The 16,332-nt window shown below is 57.7% G+C and overlaps 1 protein-coding gene across 1 annotated transcript; it reads right to left on the bottom strand.

The window, feature by feature from the left end:
- Positions 1 to 243: 243 nt before the first annotated feature.
- On the bottom strand, positions 244 to 11,904 carry MMP25 (matrix metallopeptidase 25). Its single transcript, XM_065920276.1, has 10 exons — positions 11,795 to 11,904; positions 11,254 to 11,386; positions 9,683 to 9,818; positions 9,283 to 9,575; positions 3,854 to 4,030; positions 3,685 to 3,769; positions 3,431 to 3,513; positions 2,897 to 3,049; positions 2,536 to 2,793; positions 244 to 2,370 (listed from the first exon to the last, which is right to left on the bottom strand). The coding sequence occupies exons 1-10, from the start codon at positions 11,882 to 11,884 to the stop codon at positions 2,102 to 2,104; spliced, it is 1,677 nt and encodes a 558-aa protein (XP_065776348.1). The 5' UTR covers positions 11,885 to 11,904; the 3' UTR covers positions 244 to 2,101.
- Positions 11,905 to 16,332: the final 4,428 nt, after the last annotated feature.

Below are 16,332 nucleotides of genomic sequence, written 5' to 3'. Positions count from 1 at the left end.
GGAGGAGGACATGGCAACCCACTCCAATATTCTTGCCTGGAAAACCCCATGGACAGGGGAGCCTGGAGGGCTATAGTCTATGGGGCCATGGAGACAGCATTGAGCTTGCACGCACACACACAAGGTATGTTTTCTCGTTCTACGCCCTTACCACATGTATCATTTGCAATTTTTTGTCCCCATTCTGTGCGTTGTCTTTTTACTTTCCTGGTGTTGCCCTTTGAAATACTAAAGTCTTAAGCATTTCTATTTTAATAATTTGTATCATTTATTTTCCATTCTTTAAATAACATAATTCAATGCAATGTGACATTTTTGTGAAGCAGACTTCATGAACTCTGAGAGGCTGGAGAAGTGTCCATTGTTGCAGTGAAAGGAGCCTCAAATGTCACATGGGACATCCCTCTCTGGCCCCTCTAACCAACTTTTGGTTGCTCCCCCAATTTATTCTCAACCACTCTGTCCCCCATCAATGCTGGATTCCAGCCTCTTCTGTAAAACAGTGATCTGGGTCTGTCACATTCCTGCCACCAAACTTCACCTTGGGGCTCCATCACTGCTCCGAGGAAATGAAGGGTTTTCTCTCCTGTTATTTTTATTGTCCTGCTTCAGGGCTGACAAACTTTGCGAATACAAGTTGCCTCCTCCTCATACTTAGAAAGGGTCCTGACAGAGGCCCAGAGGGCTTCTGGTGCCTTTGAATTCCCAGGTCCCTGGCTGGTTGAAGACACCTGGCTGTCATCCTCCTGGTCTGGTCGTGACCACGCTGGGCTCCATGCCCCTGGATCAGCTGTGGGCAGCACTGTGGGCCCGCTGAGGCTGGGTGACAACCCAAGAAATGTGACTGAGTGACTCCAGCCATGGGGGTGAACCTCTTTCACCCAGGCCATGCACTGGGCTCTGTAAACAGGGAGAGGTTGGCCCCTGGGTGGAGAACACACAAGTCAGAAGAGAGAGACCAGAGATGGCAGCTGCTGGCCCTGGTCCCTTGCAGATTGGGGCCACCCCCCAGCCCACCCCCATATCAACCACCCAGTTTGTTCAAAGACAGATTCCTGGCCCCAGACCCAGAGTGAGGATTCACAGTGAAGACATGGAATCTGCATTTTTAAAGTTCCCTAGGTCATTCTTTTTCTTGGACCACATGGAACAGCTTGAAGGATTCTAGTTCTGGGACCAGAAATTTAACTCAGGCCATGACAGTGAGAGCCCTAGATTCTAACCACTGGACCACCAGGGAACTCCCTTCCTGGGTCATCCTGTGTGGAATATTCCAGAAGCAGAGTTGCAGAGGCACTCATTTAAATCCTGAATTCAGTGGGGAGGGGCGTCATTGAGGTGGCCCAGGTTCCACCCCACTTGTCACTCAGGAGCATTGAGGAGGCAGTGATCCCAGACTGAGAGGGAACCAGTCCACTGTCTTCCCACCAGCATCAAGCTGATGGGAGCCACGGGGTTCTGGAGGGGGCAGCAGAGGCTCAGGTGTGGAGGTGTTTTAGGAGCAGGAGGGTGTCCTACTGAATGTGGGCAGTTCTGGTACCAGCGTGGTGACCAGAACCAAGGATGGGCCACAGGGTCCATCCCAGGAGCCTCACCCACGTGTGAACCACTGATGTCACCCCAGACTTTGGACACATGCTCAGGGGTGGTGTCAGAGCTGGGTTTGGGACCCCATCAATGTGCTCCGATTGGGACATTGTGGAGGGAGGACAGGATGAGAAACATTAGAGCAGAGACTGCAGAGCTGGCTCAGCAAGGGGCTGTCCTGTAAAGAACCAAGCACTTGGGACAGCTGCTGTTGGCAGGCGGGGCCAGGGCTGCAGGAATTCAGCCGCCTAAGCTCCGGGAAAGGCCAGGTGTTCCAGGAAAAGGAGAGTCCTGCGGGGTCATGGCCAGGGGCAGGGGAGGAAGGCAAGTTGGTTGCACACAGGGGCGTTCAGTGGCAGGGCCCGCCCTGTGTTTCCAGCCTCCTGGACTTAGCTCCACTGGCATCCCCAGCTGCATCCTGGCTGAGCCCTGCCCCTGGGACAGACTTCCCACAGCCACAACCCGCAGGGGCCCCATGGGCGATCTGGTCCCTTCCAGGCAGCCGCAGGTCCCCTCAGGGGGAGGCCAGACCCCCCACCAGCAGGGACAGAAGAGGCAGGAGGAGCACCGAAGGCTGCCCTGCAGCCTGACTGATCTCGCACTGACAGTCGCAGTCTCCGGGTTTAAGGGTCGCTCTGGGGGGTCTGAGGACCGGAGGGTGCACACTGGGGGCGGGGCAGTCCAGGAACTTGGGACCCATGGGTTGGGGGGAGTCTGGCTCGGCTTTGATGCTGCCTTTGGGGAAGCGCCAGTAGTGGACGCCCTTGAAGAAGTAGGTGTCACCTGCGGGGAGGGAGGAGATGTTTGAGGGGCTGGTCCGCGCCTGCCCACCCTCCAAACCCCTCTCTCCGCACCGCTTCTCCCCCCAGCCCGGGTTCTGCAGGCCCCACCACCCCACGACCCCTGGCCCCCCATCGCTCGGCCCCCCGGGTGCGCGAGCTCTCCCACCCGTGTTGCTGACGGTGACATCGTCGGGGGCCGGCGGCGCGCCCTCCCAGAGGCTCAGGTCGCGCGGATAGCCGGGGTCCGGGCGCGCCGCCGCCTCGTCGTACCGCCAGTACTGCCGCCCCCGGATCAGGTAGGTCTTCCCGTTAAGCGGCCAGGAGAACACGGCGTCCACCTCCTCTCCTGGGGGCAGCCCCAGCTCGGTGAGCGGCCGCGCGGCGCCCTCTAGCAGCCGGTCCTGGAACGACCAGAACTGCGGGCCTGCGGGCGGGACCGGGCGGGAGGACGGGGGGCTGGTGAGCCGCGTTGCGCATGCCCGGCGCTAGCAGCCGCCCCCCACCCCCCAAACCCGGGCCCCACGGACCGCTAAAGAGGAGGATCCGGCCGTCCGGGTGCCGGGCGTAGGCGGCCTGAATGACCTTCACCTGGGCCGGCAGCCCCTCCCAGAAGCGGTGGAGCCGGGCGGGGCGGGGCGACACCAGCTGTCCCGAGGGCTGGAGGCGCCAGAACCAGGGACCTAGGTTGAGGGGCGAGTTGGGGGAGGAAGAATGGGTGGGCGTATGGGCCTGAGACGAGATGGCAGGAGGTCACCCCTTCTGTACACCCCTCCACTACCCCGCACCCCACTCGCCCGCCGGGGTGTGGCTTGGACACAGTCGGGGGGTTCCCCTCCCACCGCTGGGGGCGGGGCGGGGCGGGCGCGGGGGTCGGGGGCGCGCAAGTCCATCAAAAATCAAGGCTGCAGTGGCTCTCGGGTGACCGGCTGGGCCAGAGTTTCCCATTTTTGGCACTGAAAGTTCGGCATCCCTGCTACCCTCGGGGCCCCGGCGGCGGGTCACTCTAAGTGGGTGTGAAGCCAGCTGTATGGTATGGGGTCGGTGAGATGGAAGTCACTTACCTTTGAAAAAGAAAGTTTCGCCTCGGATGTTGGCGATGGCGTCAAAATTGCCATCACATCGATCAGGGAGGGGTTGGGGGGGGCTGGGAAGGAAAAGAGAGGTGAGTGGAGAGGAGGGGCGGGGTTCCGCTCCTTTTATTTAAAATTAATCTTGACCACATCCTACAAGGCAGGGATTCTCACCTGCCCATCTCGAAAGGAGGACCCTGAGATTAGGGAGCGCATCCAAGGCCTCCTACCTGGAGAGGACTCACCTGTCCGGGGGCAGGGCAGGGGGCGGGGGAGGAGGAGCCAGGGGCTTCCGTGTGGGCTTGTCATATGGGGTTTGAGGTGCTCTTCCTGTGGAGAGAGGGTTACAGGGCTGGGTCCCCTGACGCTACTGCAGAGGCCACCAGGGGGCGAGCACCCCGCCGCCCCCGGTACCGTAGAGCTGCTGCAGGCCGTCGCGGTCGTCCTGGGACAGGCGGTACTCGGCGGGGTTGCCCACTGGGCCCTGGTAAAAGGGCCTCATGATGGAATCGGGCGCTGAGGAGTGGCCCAGACCCAGGGCGTGGCCGAACTCATGAACAGCCACCGCAAACAGGTCCGTCCCCTCGCCATCTGGGGAGGAAGGGAGAATGCGCTGGAGCCGGGCCCCACCCCCACCCCTAGCGCCCCCAGGAAGCCCGGGAGAAAGAGGCCTTCTGGTGCACACAAGCAGCCAGGAGCGCCTCCGAGGTGGCCGTGGCCTCCTCTGTCCAGACCCCCACCCTGAGTCATCTTTTCCCTCCTCTAGGGGTGCACTTATTTGGTGGATAGTCTCCTGTAGCCTGGTTTGGTAGTGCTGCACACTGCGGGGGACGGGCTGAAAAGACCTCAGAGCCGACTAGGGAAAGAGCAGGGGGACAAGGCAGGGACAGGGGGAGGAGCAACTGCATAAGGATGGAGTCGCTGCCCCAGGAAGGCAGCGTGCAGAAACGCTGTGGGGAGACCTCCCCGCTGGTCCCCACGCTCCCAGTGCAGGGGGTCCAGGTCAGGGAACTAGATCCCGCGGGCTGCAACTGAGAGTCTGCACGCAGCAAGATCCCGAGGGCAGCAGGAAGACCTGGCGGCGCAGCCAAATGCGTAAATGAATATTCTTAAAAAAAAAAAAAAAAAAGGAAACATTCTAGGGGAAGCAGGATCCTCCGGGTGTGTGCTTCTCTTGAGGGAGCCCCAGCTCTGGGGACGCTCCCTTCTCACAGCTCCAGAGGCCCCGCCCCTCTGCACCCACAGGGAAGGAAGGTCAGACTCCATGGCCTCTCTCCCTCTCCCTCTATCCCCACCGGGCTAGTGCCCAGGACCCCCAGTCCTCTATTTCCGCTCCATCTCTCCCTCCCACAGCCTCCACCCCCCACCCCCACCTCCCTGAGGTCCTCGCCTCCCCAACCCACCCCTGCAGCCTGCATCTCTGGGAACTCGGAACTCGAAGCTCTAGCAGGCACTCTCCAACCACAGCCCGCTGGCCCTGGCGCCCAACCTCTCTGACCACAGAAGGCTTTTCCCTGGGGACCCAGCCCAGGCGCCGGGACCAAGCTGTCTCCACGCTCCCAGCTGCTGGCTGAACCCCAGCTCCTCATTGATTCCTGAGCCAGTGAGAGGCTAAGAAGGGACAGAGACAGCAAGAGAGACAACCAGCGCCTCCCCCACCACCACCCCCAGGTTGATCTACCATCAGGGAAATCTCTAACTAGAGTGAGCAGTGGTGAAACTGCAATTATTGGAAGTAACCTGGTGAACTGAAAAGCAAATTTCTCTCCACCCCTCAAGGCCACTAAGTGAGAATCTAAGGACAAGATGAGTGAGTCATAAGCAGAGCAGCAAAGGCTTGTCCTCAGTTACTTCTACCTCCTATCCTCATTTTACAGGTGAGGAAACTGAGGCACAGAGAGGTCAAGTTCAATGAGGAAGCCGGAACCCTGGCTGGGCTGTCCCACTTCTCAGCAGTGGTTTCAGATGTCTTAGTCAAACTCATAAGTACTGATGAATTCCCATGTTGATTGTGGCTTTTCTCAATACGAGAGAGCTTTTTCTAAGAAATTGGATGGAGGACATTTGGTGTCTTTATCAGGTAGATCTTTTTCATATTTTACCACCCGCCCCCCCACCCCAAGTGTCCTTCCCTCTCCTCTGCCCACACCCCTTCCTTGCACCCTTGTCACGCTATTCAGCTAGGGAAATTACACAACCGTGCAGATCCAGCCGCAGAGACTCCCGGTGCTCATCTCTGGGGGTCCTCTGCACCTCCCCTCACCCTCACCCATGGCCTCAGCAGGCAGCTCCTTTGCTCCCCCCATTCAGCCTCAAATCCAGACTCAAAGCCCCTCCAGGTGCTACCCAGTCCCAGCCGGCAACTCTTAGATGACAAATTTCCTGTTTCATCAAAACAGGCCGCTTGTGTCATCGGTAAGCTTCTGTGCATGGGGCACAGAGCTTCATCCCCACTCCCCACCCCCCAGCTCATCTCCTGCCTCTTGCCCTGCACTGGGAGAGATCCTTGCCTCACTCACCTCCTCCAGGACAAGGATAAAGCCCCACCCATCCATTCATCTCTGCCTTCATGCAGGCATGCATCCATCTGTCCCTCCATCCATCCGTGTGTCCGTTCACCGGTTCATTGATCCATCCGTTAATCAGCGATCCATGCACTCATCCCCCACCTCCTTCTTTCTATTGGCTCATCCACTGTCCCTGAGTCTTCAAGACTCCCTCTTCCTAGGACGCCCCCTGGACCTGTCTGGTCACCATCCACAGCCCGCTCCCCCCCCCCGCAAGCTCTCTGGTCAGCAGTCTGAACTCAGCCTTCTGTTGAAGGAGGGACCTTGTGGATATGAAGGGGGAAGGGTTGACTGGAATGGGGCTCTGCCACAAGGAAGGCCAGACAGGCTGCTGTCCTCCTCAGACAGGAAGGGGCAGGCCCAGGAGACAGGGACAGCCTTCCTCCTGGTCTCCTGCCTGCTGGGGCCTGAGCTGACAGCAGCAAGCTGGGTCCCTTAGAATGCTGAGGGCACCAAGACACTAATGTATCTGAGGGGACACATCCTGTGTGTCAGGCACACAGGCCCGGGGTGCCGGGGCCCCGCGGAGAGTCTGCACCTCAGGCTCCCTGCAGGTCCTGTGACTTCCTGAGGGCAGGGCGGCTACAGAAGCTTCTCTGGATGTGGAGTGGGGTGCAGTCTGATCCAGGACTCTGCTCAGCTCCCCCCGAAGCTTCCTCAAACTATGGTCCAAGTTTGGACTTTCCCCCGTCCCTCCCTGCACTCAAGCTGATGAGCCCAAACTGGGCTCAGGGTTCCCAACCCAGCTCAGGGAGGAGGGCCCTGACCTGGGACCCCCCGAGCGTAAGAGACAAGCCCTCCCCTCCCCGGTCCCTCAGACCACTGCCTTCATGTCTTCCCCTCTGTCTGTCTCCCCCACCCCCATTTCTGCTTCAGTTTCTGTCTCTCACGCCTCTGTGGTCTGGATTCTCCCTCCACCCACCAAGCCATGGGCACTAAGGTCACTTTGTCCCCACATGGCGAGATCCAACCATAAGTAACTTACTGGATGACTTGAAGCCCTGCTCACTGCTGCCCACTTCCTCCTTCGCTTGTCTTCGCTAATCACCTTTCAACCTAGTTTTTCTCCATCTGCTTTCATCCCTCCCGCACCCACTGCCTGCCGCCCTCCCCTTAACTGTGAGACTTCCCCACCTCTGAACTTGGTCTTCTCATTCTACCTTCTCCTGGAACCTGACCCCCCAGGTATCACCAACTCTCAAGTGTGCTGGGAGACCCAGCTCATAGTGGCCAACGGTGAACAGTGTGCTGAGAGCTGTAGGTGAATTTCTTGTTTCATCTGCAAGCCCATGGGACCAGTACATACTATTATCCCCATTCCTCTGGTGAGGAGACGGAGCACACAGAGGCCAAGTAGCTGGCACACACAGCAGCAGGCGGAGGAACCCTGAATTGAGCTCAGCTTCAACCCCAAGTTCTTAAACGCTGTTACACAGCCTCCCCGCGGTGGATCTGGGTCTGCTATCCCCACCTCACCTAAGTCCCTCTGCAGAGCCTGAGGACCCATCCCCAGCAAATGGCTCTCCTTCCTGGCCCAGTCACCCCCAGCAGTTCCAGGGATGGGGAGTGGAAGAGTTAGGCCCCCTGCCTCCAGGCAGAACCAACACTGGAGTGCCATTTACTCTCCAGAGAGTTCCCTGCGGGGTCAGGCTCTTCTCCAGCTGAGACCACATCCTAGCTTAGCTTCTCCCCTCTCCCTCCCCCCATGTCTCTCCTGCTTCCCTTTCCCCTGAGAATGTGCCCCCCAAAACTGCTTGCACAAGAATTTTCCTCTTGCGCTCCAGTTCTGGGAAACCTGACTTAAGTTGGAGAAATCCAAATTCTAGCACAAGATACTAGACCATCAATGCGCCACCTGCACCGACTCGGCACTGCAGACACAGGCCCCGACCTGAACTCACCTGCCCTCCCCAGCCTGCTCCTCCTCCCCGCCCTCTTCTCACCTGCATTGATGGGACACCATCCTCCAGGGGCTTTGAGCCAGAAACCTGGCTGGTATCTGGCCATCCTCACCCCCTTTGCTGCCGAATCTAATCAGATCCCAATCTCTGTCCATCCTGATGGACTCCCCTCTGAGCTGCCCACTGCTCTCTGCCCCCACCCCCATCGCCCCTACCGTCTCTTACCTGGACCCCCAGCTACCTCCCTGCCTCCCTGTGCCCATCTTGCCTCCCATGGCAGCCAGTGGTGTCTCTAAAATGCAAAACCTTCCATGGCTCCCACTGCCTTTAGAATCCGATTGTCCAGACCCCTCCATGTGCCCTCCCAGGCCCCTCTCATCATATGAGACTGGCCCTCCATCCTCTGCGGTCCGCTCCCAACAGCACATGTGTGCCTTCCAGCCCCGAATATCCCAGGCTGTTCCTCACCCCTGTACCCCAACCTCTGACTCCCCTGGCCTCAGCGAGCTCACTGGCTTGTGCCTTATGTGTCCCCTCCCACCCCCACCCTGGTACTCCAGGAGAGTGGGACCCTGGGCACTAGTTTGCACGCATTGTCTACATATGAGAAACAAGCAAAGTCACTGCTTCCAGGAAGTCCCCATCCCTTCAGCCAGCCTTCATGTGAGCACCCCCAGGCTTAAGAACTTCCTCTGTTGTGATTCTGCGTAATTGTGACACCCTGTGTAGCAATTACCAGTTACTCTTCTGACTCAGCTACTGGCAGACCTGTGTTCTTGCCCCTTTGAGTCCTCAGCCCCAACTTGGACTTCCCCTCTGTGATGGGTGATTTTCTGTGTCAACTTGGCCAGACTAGGGTATCCCAATGCCTGATCAAGTACCAGCCAAGATGTTGTCGTGGAGGTTATTTTATCGGCATGAATAACATCTATAAGCCAGGGTAAGTAGAGCAGATTATCCTCCATAGTATGGGCGGGGCCCATCTAATCAGTTGAAGGCATTAAAAACCAAAACTGAGGTTTCCTGAAGAAGAAAGAATTCTGCCCAAAGACTGCAACAAGGAAAGCCTGCCTGGGTTTCCAGCTGGCTTGCTCTGCAAATACTGGACTCAAAACTGCACCATCAAGTCTCCTGAATTTCCAACTTGCAGACCTGCCCTACAGATTTTGGAGCTCACCAGCCTCTGCAATTCTGTGAGTCAGTTCCTTAAAGTAAATCACTTTCTCCACACACACGTCACACACCCATCCTACTGGTTCTGTTTTTCTGGAGAAGCCCAACTGATACAGCCTCCATCAGTAAATGTAATGTAAACTTCACTCTTAAGGACAGGCAGATCTGGACAGGGGACCTCTCAAAAGAGGGGTGATGGTACCTTTTGACCCAAAAGTCCAGGTCTCCTCATCATCGAAGTGCGTGTCCCCAGAGATAGGGTGCTCCCCTGGGAAGAAGGCGTGGGCCAGGGTGCCCCCCTGCCCATCGAAGGGGTAGCTGTCCTGGTGATAGGCCCGGGCAAAGTCGATGAGGATGTCAGGCTCCGTAGGCCCCTGCGAACCCACCTCCTGGAACCTGAGGTCTGACTCGGTGCCCCAAGTGGTCAGGGCGTGGTGCATGAGGGTCCGCACCGTCTCCTGGCTCAGCGCGGAGCCCTGGGGGAAGGAGTTGACCCTGGAAAGAGGAGGGCCGAGTGAGGAGCTCTGCGGAGACAGGGCAGACACATGAAGCTGGGGCCCAGAGGGCAGCCCCAGGGTGGTCGAGAGGGCGCCAGGACTGACCTCCACGTCAGTGTCCGCTTCTTCCACACGCTGCCGCTCAGAGCGTACCGGCGCCGCCGCCTCACCAGCCCCGCCGCCCCCAGCACATCCGGCAGTGAGCAGCGGGGTTTATGCATCATGGCCACCGTCACCGGGTCTGCGGGAGAGGTTGAAGCAGACGGGGGATCAGCAGCAGCGCGAGCTAACGTTCTCCATGGCAAACTGAGTCTCCGAGAGCTCCAAACACTTGCTCACAAAGGCCCCACGGCCTGGACTGGGAGCCAGGCTGTCTGACTCTGAACGCCAGTTCGTACCAAACTATGGCACTGCCCTCTGGGTACTATCACCCTCCGCACCTGGCCCTGGATGGACGCAAGAGCCTCAGGCCAGGATCTGGGCGGCCCGCTTCCCTGAGTCCTGGCAGCTGGAATCTAGAGAAAGAACCCTGGAGGTGCCGGGAGAACGCCTCTCTTAAAGGTTGGAAGCCCCTGGGAGGCTACTCACACCTCACAGGCTAGCTCCCGAGTCCCCATCACATCCAGGTCAAGTTCAAAGTCTCCGGGCCAGCCCGGTCTCTAGTCTCAGGTGGCAAGCCCCTCCCAGGTCAGGTCACCCGGAATCCCCCTGCCCAGCTCAGCTCCGTTCCCAGCAGTCCCCTCAGCTCCAAGTGAAGGTCCAACCTCATCTCGTGGTTGAGGTGACAAGGGGCAACCGAGCCCATCCTGGGGCCAGAAGGTTCTTACCTCCCTCGCATCTGGACTGGACCCCTCTGCTTCCCTCTTCCTCTCATTTAACCCAACGGACAAGCCTCTCAGCTCTGCCTCCGAAATACACATTCTGGATTCACCGCTTCTCATCACATCCTTGCCTGCACAGTGGTCTCTGTGCTCCCCACTCTCCATTCGCCACCAGTAAGCAGAGGAAACTCAAAACTGTAAATCAGGTCTCCTTGCCTCCCTCCTTCAAACCCTCTCAGGGATTCTTATCACTTTGGAAGTCAAACCAAAATACCTTTCCTGGCCCCTAATCAGGCCCTTGTTTAGCTCTGCAGTCCGCCTTTCATCACAGGCATGCAAGCCTGTGTCTGCCACAGGGGCTTTGCACCAGCCTTCAAGATCACCTCCTCCATCTCCCCAGGGTTGATTTCCCCTCTTTGTGTCCTAGGAATTCTTCATGTCACGTGAGCTCCTCCCGCCTCACGTGACCTTATTTAGATGGGCCTGCCCTGCCCGGACCAGCCCCTGAGGATCATTAGCATTTTATTCTCTTTGGAACACTCATCACTGTTCTTGCTCTGTGCCTCTCTCCCTCTAGAACCTTAGCTCCCTGGGAGCGCGGACCTCCTGTACCTTGTTCACCACTATTCCAGTGGAGCCTGGAATGACCTCACATGTCAGTTCATGGGGAAGAGATTCCTGATAAATATTTACTGAAACAGGAATGTCTTAGCACCTCCCGGGTTGGGACCTGAAGTCAGCATGTTCACAGCCCCTGGTGATTCAGCTACATGGAGATGTTTAGACCCTGCAGTTGGTGGGGTGGGCTGGGTGCCGGGCCAAGACAGGGCTGGGGAGGGGGTGGGGGCCACATACCCAGGACACCTGTCTCCGGCAGGCCAGCAAACCTCTGCATGACCTTGATCGCATCCCGCAGCTTTGCAGGGCTCTGCAGCTGGGCCTGGGCAGGGTGAGGGGGTGGCAGGTAGCCATAGCGGGTCAGCCAGTCCTAGACCAGAGGTGGAAACAGGGGAAGGGGAAAGGCTTGTGGAGGTACTCTCCCATCCAACCACCATCCTGGAAGCCTCACCTCTCACCAGGTATGGCCAGCCCCAGGTCCCCAGCCCGGGAGAACCGTCTGCTCCCCACCTCAAGGTCCAGGCCCTCCAGCCCCGGGTTTGCTAGCGTTCATTTGTTACCAAGGGTCCCCACCTTCCCACCCCAACCCTTTTTCAGATTTCCAAATTCTGGCCCTCAACCTCCTGACGAATCCAAGGATTCGGGTTCCCAGTCTTCATCCTCGGTCACTCTTTGGACATTTGGAAAGCGTCCCCCGCCCTCTCTGAACCCATAAGTCGAAGCCCCTGTTCTCTCCCAGCTCTTTTGCAAATCGGAGCCGGCGGACCCCTGCACTCACCACGCCCAGGCTCACGTCCTGCGCCGAGGGCTCCCGGGCGCGCGCGGGCGGCTGCAGCAGCGGGAGCAGCAAGGCCAGGAGCCGGAGCATGGCGCTCTCCTCCCCGGCGGCCGGCGGGGCTCCCGGGGACCTGCCCGGCGCCGCCCCGGAGATCTGGGGAGGAGGTCGGGGGCCCGGAAGGGCTCAGGGGACCTGGCAACGGGTACGAGGAGCGGGCAAGGGGGTGAAAGGGTGGCGCGCGGGGATCCGGGACCTTGGGAGGTACGATGCGGGGGACACGGGGCCGTCCAGCCGAGGGCCGGGAGGGTTGAGAGGGCGCGGGAAGTGGGGGAGGCGCGGGCTCCGGGTCTGCGGCGCGGCCTCCCGGGGGTGCGCACCGGTCCGGTCCGCGCCGACGACCTGTCGTCGGGACTGGAGCGGCTAGCCTGGCGGGGCGGGGCGGGGCGGGGCAGGCGAAGACTGCGAGGCGGGGAGCCGGGACCCAACCTTCCCTTGTCGATGATGGCTAAAGACCCTGCCGGATCCAGGGCCTCCCGGAGCGCTTCAGAGAGCCCGGCCGCAAGTTTCTCTTCCCAGATCCCTGCTCCAATGGGACTCCTCGGAGGGCCGCTCGCTTCTGCTTTCTCAGATCCGCGCCGCCGGGCCCGGGGAGGGGCGGCTCCGGGCCCTCCCCTCCCCCCACCGCTCTTCCCGGAGACCCCAGGGCGCGCGGCCGGCGCTTCGGCTGGGGGATTTCCGGGCGGCCGGCGGCTAGGCTGCTTCCCGCTCCGCGGGATCTCGGCACGCCCCCCCCCCCCCCCCCCCGCCCATCCCTGCCAGCCCCGCACCGCCCCCCGCCCCGACCCCGCCCCGCCCCGGTGTGCGCGCCTGGAGCTGCCGGTGGTCCCCGAATTAATTCCCCTAACCACGTGGGCTGCGAGGGTCTCTGCCTCCCACGCCGAGCTTCTAGCATCTCTAGATCCCAGACCCGGGGGCTACCTTGGGGCAGGTACTAGGCTTTCAAAATCCAGTAACAGCCTCGCAAGTCTTCCCAAGTGGCTCAGTGGTAAAGAATACGCCTGCCAATGCAGGAGACTCAGGTTTGATCCCTGGGTCGGGAGGAACCTCCGGAAAAGGAAATGGCAACTCACTCCACTATTCTTGCCTGAGAAATGCCTTGGACAGAGGAGCCTGGCGGGCTACAGTCCACAGGGTCGCAAAGACTCGGACACCACTTAGCGACTAAACAACATCCTCGCAGGAGCTGGAGAGCTTGTGGCAGGTCGGTCGGAGCGCAGCGCGGAGGAGAGGGCGAATGAGAAGAGACCCAGGAGGCAGAGCCGCCGCTCACGCCCGCGGGGAGTCGGGTGCTGGGAGGCCGAGCTGCTGGAAAAAGATGAGGAGGAAGGGGGAGTGGATTTCCTGTCGGGGGACGGTCTGCAGAGCTGGGCCGCGATGGGACCCCCGTGTGCGTTTTAAACAAAATAAATAGTGAGCAGGATTAGCAAGCTAGAGATGCAAACTAAAACATCAAGATCCTGTGCTGAGCCGCTGGGGCTGCCAGAACAAACCACCGCAGACCAGGTGGCCCAAACAACAGCAGTTTATTTCCTCACTTCTGGAGGCAAGGTTGTTTTTCTCAAGGCTTCTCACCTTGCAGGTGGTTGTGTCCTCACTCGGACCTTCCTCTGCCCAGGCAGCCCTGGTGTCTGTGTCCATATCCCCTCTTCTCATAGACACCAGTCACACTGGACGAGGGCCCATCCTAACGGCCTCATTTTACCTTAATCGCCTCTTTAAAGTCCTGTCTCCAAATGTAGACACATTTTGAGGGGCTGGGGGTTAGGACTTCAACCTATGAATTTAGGAACACAGCTCAGTCCATATCGGATCCCCGTGTGCAATGAAAACGTCCCCTCCTCCTCCTCCTGGGTCTCTCTTTTGCTCTTGCTCACAGCCACACTCACAACATTTCTGACACCAAATGTGTGGGGTTTCTTCCCACATCAGGCAATTCTGTGTGACACCAGCCAGGGTGTCTTTCAATTCTGACGATAACTAGAGTTATCTAAGATCCCACGGGTTAAGAGTTCAGGCCCACAAGACTGCTCCCTGCTTCAGATGCAGGCAGGAGGTCTGCAGGTCACCCCAGGTCAGCCAAGTTGGCTGCAAGTCAGAGGTTCCCTTGCCTTCCCCCTCCTCGGATTCAGTTATTTGTTAGACCAGCTCACAGAACTCAGGGAAACACTGGGATTTTCCTGGTGGTCCAATAGCTAAGACTGTGCTCCCAGTGCAAGGGGCCCAGGGTTCGATCCCTGGTCAGGGAACTAGATCCTGAATGCCACAACTAAAGATCCCACGGGCTGCAACCAGTGCAGCCAAATAAAACCCCCTAAAAAACAATATGTAACTTGAAAGACGCTGTCGTGTCACAGAATTCCACGCAGTCAGCAATCACTCCCATCCATAGCCAGGGTGAGGTTGCAGGCTTCCATCTGATCTTGTCAGGTTCCAAAAGCAAGACTAGTCTTGGCACAGATGGCTTCACCCTTCCGGGCATCTGGCTGTAATCAAGCTAAGAGACAATATCATCTCTTGATCTGAGCCTCTTTCAAGGCGTTAATGTAATACTGGCTTTCCCTCGTGACATAATTCATTTATCTTTACTTTACCCTTAGCTCCTGTTCTGCCTTCTCTACACTGATCCTGTTCCACTTTCTCTGCACTGATTCCCCAAAGGCTTCCACCTTTGGAAGGGACATTAGGTTGGGCCTCTGTCCTGGTCCAAAATGCAGGCAGCAATGCTAGTCCAGTGGTGTCTCCCTCCTTGGCCCACAGAGGGTGTGGTCACACAGGTGCAGAACTGGTGAGCTTTTTTTTTTTTTTTTTTGAAAAGCAAAGTGTTGATTTACACCTTGATCTGTACACAAGAGTTCCCTGGGGAGCCTGCCTCTGAGAGCCTGCTCCTTTTTGTCTCAGAAGCAGGTGGGAGGTGAAGGGCTCAGGATACAGCCTTGGAGCTGGTGAGCTATCTTTAAACAGCACCACTGTAGTTGCATTCACTGTCGACCCTAACTTTGTTGGGGGGTGAACAAACACTGGGATTTGTTCCCAGTGCCCCAGCAGGCACTTAGAAATTCTGACATAAGTTTTGAAGTAGTGTTTCTGTCTCTTATTTGGGAATCATCGCTGTCTTGGGCACTTGTATTTGCAGCCCTGACCATAGGAGCAGGTGTGTGCTACGTCACTTCAGTCGTGTCTGACTCTTTGCAACCCTATGGACTGTAGCCAACCAGGCTCCTCTGTCCATGGACTTCTCCAGGCAAGAATACTGGAGTGGGTTGCCATGCCCTCCTCCAGCGGATCTTCCTGACCCAGGGATCAAACCTACATCTCTTATGTCTCTTGAATTGGCAGGTGGGTTCTTTACCACTAGCGCCACTTGGCAAGCCAGATGGGAAGAAAAAAAGTGGTGTGGCGGGAAACAAAAAAAAAAAAAAGAGTTGGTATATGGGTATCCTTCTGCCTTGGCAAAAACTGCATAGTCTGATCTGCATTTCTCCCCGCTTTGTCTTCCCCAGACCCATCAGAAAAACAGAGACATCCCCTAGTGGGGACACCCCTTTGGCCACACTCATGCCTGTGTTACATGTAGAGATGTGTGACCCAGCTCTTTACTGGTCCACTTTAAACTGGTGTTTCAACTGCTCACTCCAGTCCCCTACCAAACGGATACTTTGGCCATCACAGGCTACCAAGTGGGGTCCCTGGTCTGAAGAAATGATGACCGGCCACACAAACTGGCACAATATCTTCTGTTCCAAATATTTTATGTCACTCTGAGCATTTGGGTAAGCAAAGCCCACTTCAGAGTCGGGATCTGTTCCAGGCAGGACCCATGTGCACCCCCAGGACACCAGCATTAGTCTCACCTGCCAGTTACGATCCAGGCCTGCCCCCCAGAGAACATGCCACCTCAGGAGGGGGTACAAGAGGGCCATGTGTAGATTCAGCCCCATCTCAATATTGCTGCAGGGACCCCATGTCCACTGCAGCCCCATGTCCACTTATTTCATGGGTCCAGGTGGTGGCCACCTTAAGTGAACACACCGAAATCTCTGCTTATTAAGCTGGAAAAGGGTTCCAACAATGGGCACTGAAGTGTCATATCCTACTTACAAGTGCCCTCAAATTTCCAAAGTGATTTCCATGGGGCTGTGCCCCATATGGGCATCCTTTTATTTATTTATTTTTAATTTTTTCTTTTTGGCCTGGCCTCTCAGCTTGCAGGATCTTAGTGCCGCAACCAGGGATCAAACCCAGGCCCCAGCAGTGGAAGCGCAGGTTAGGAGTCCTCACCACTGGCCCACCAGGCAAGTTCCCAGGCATCCCTTTAAGAAGCTAGTTTTCCATCACCCTCCTGCCTGACTGTGAGTCTGCAGAAACCAAAACATGGGAAATTTCACCACTGCCAATTCTCCCATCACAGCTCAGAAAACAGCTTGCAGTTCAGCCCACCAGACTGACCTGTTTTCACCTTCTTTGATCCAGAGTGGTGA

The sequence above is a fragment of the Muntiacus reevesi genome, chromosome 2 (genome assembly GCF_963930625.1).
Source record: "Muntiacus reevesi chromosome 2, mMunRee1.1, whole genome shotgun sequence".
In the NCBI taxonomy this organism is placed as follows: domain Eukaryota; kingdom Metazoa; phylum Chordata; class Mammalia; order Artiodactyla; family Cervidae; genus Muntiacus; species Muntiacus reevesi.
The sequence above is the reverse complement of the archived record's forward strand: the minus strand, read 5'-3'. Positions and strand labels throughout refer to the sequence as shown.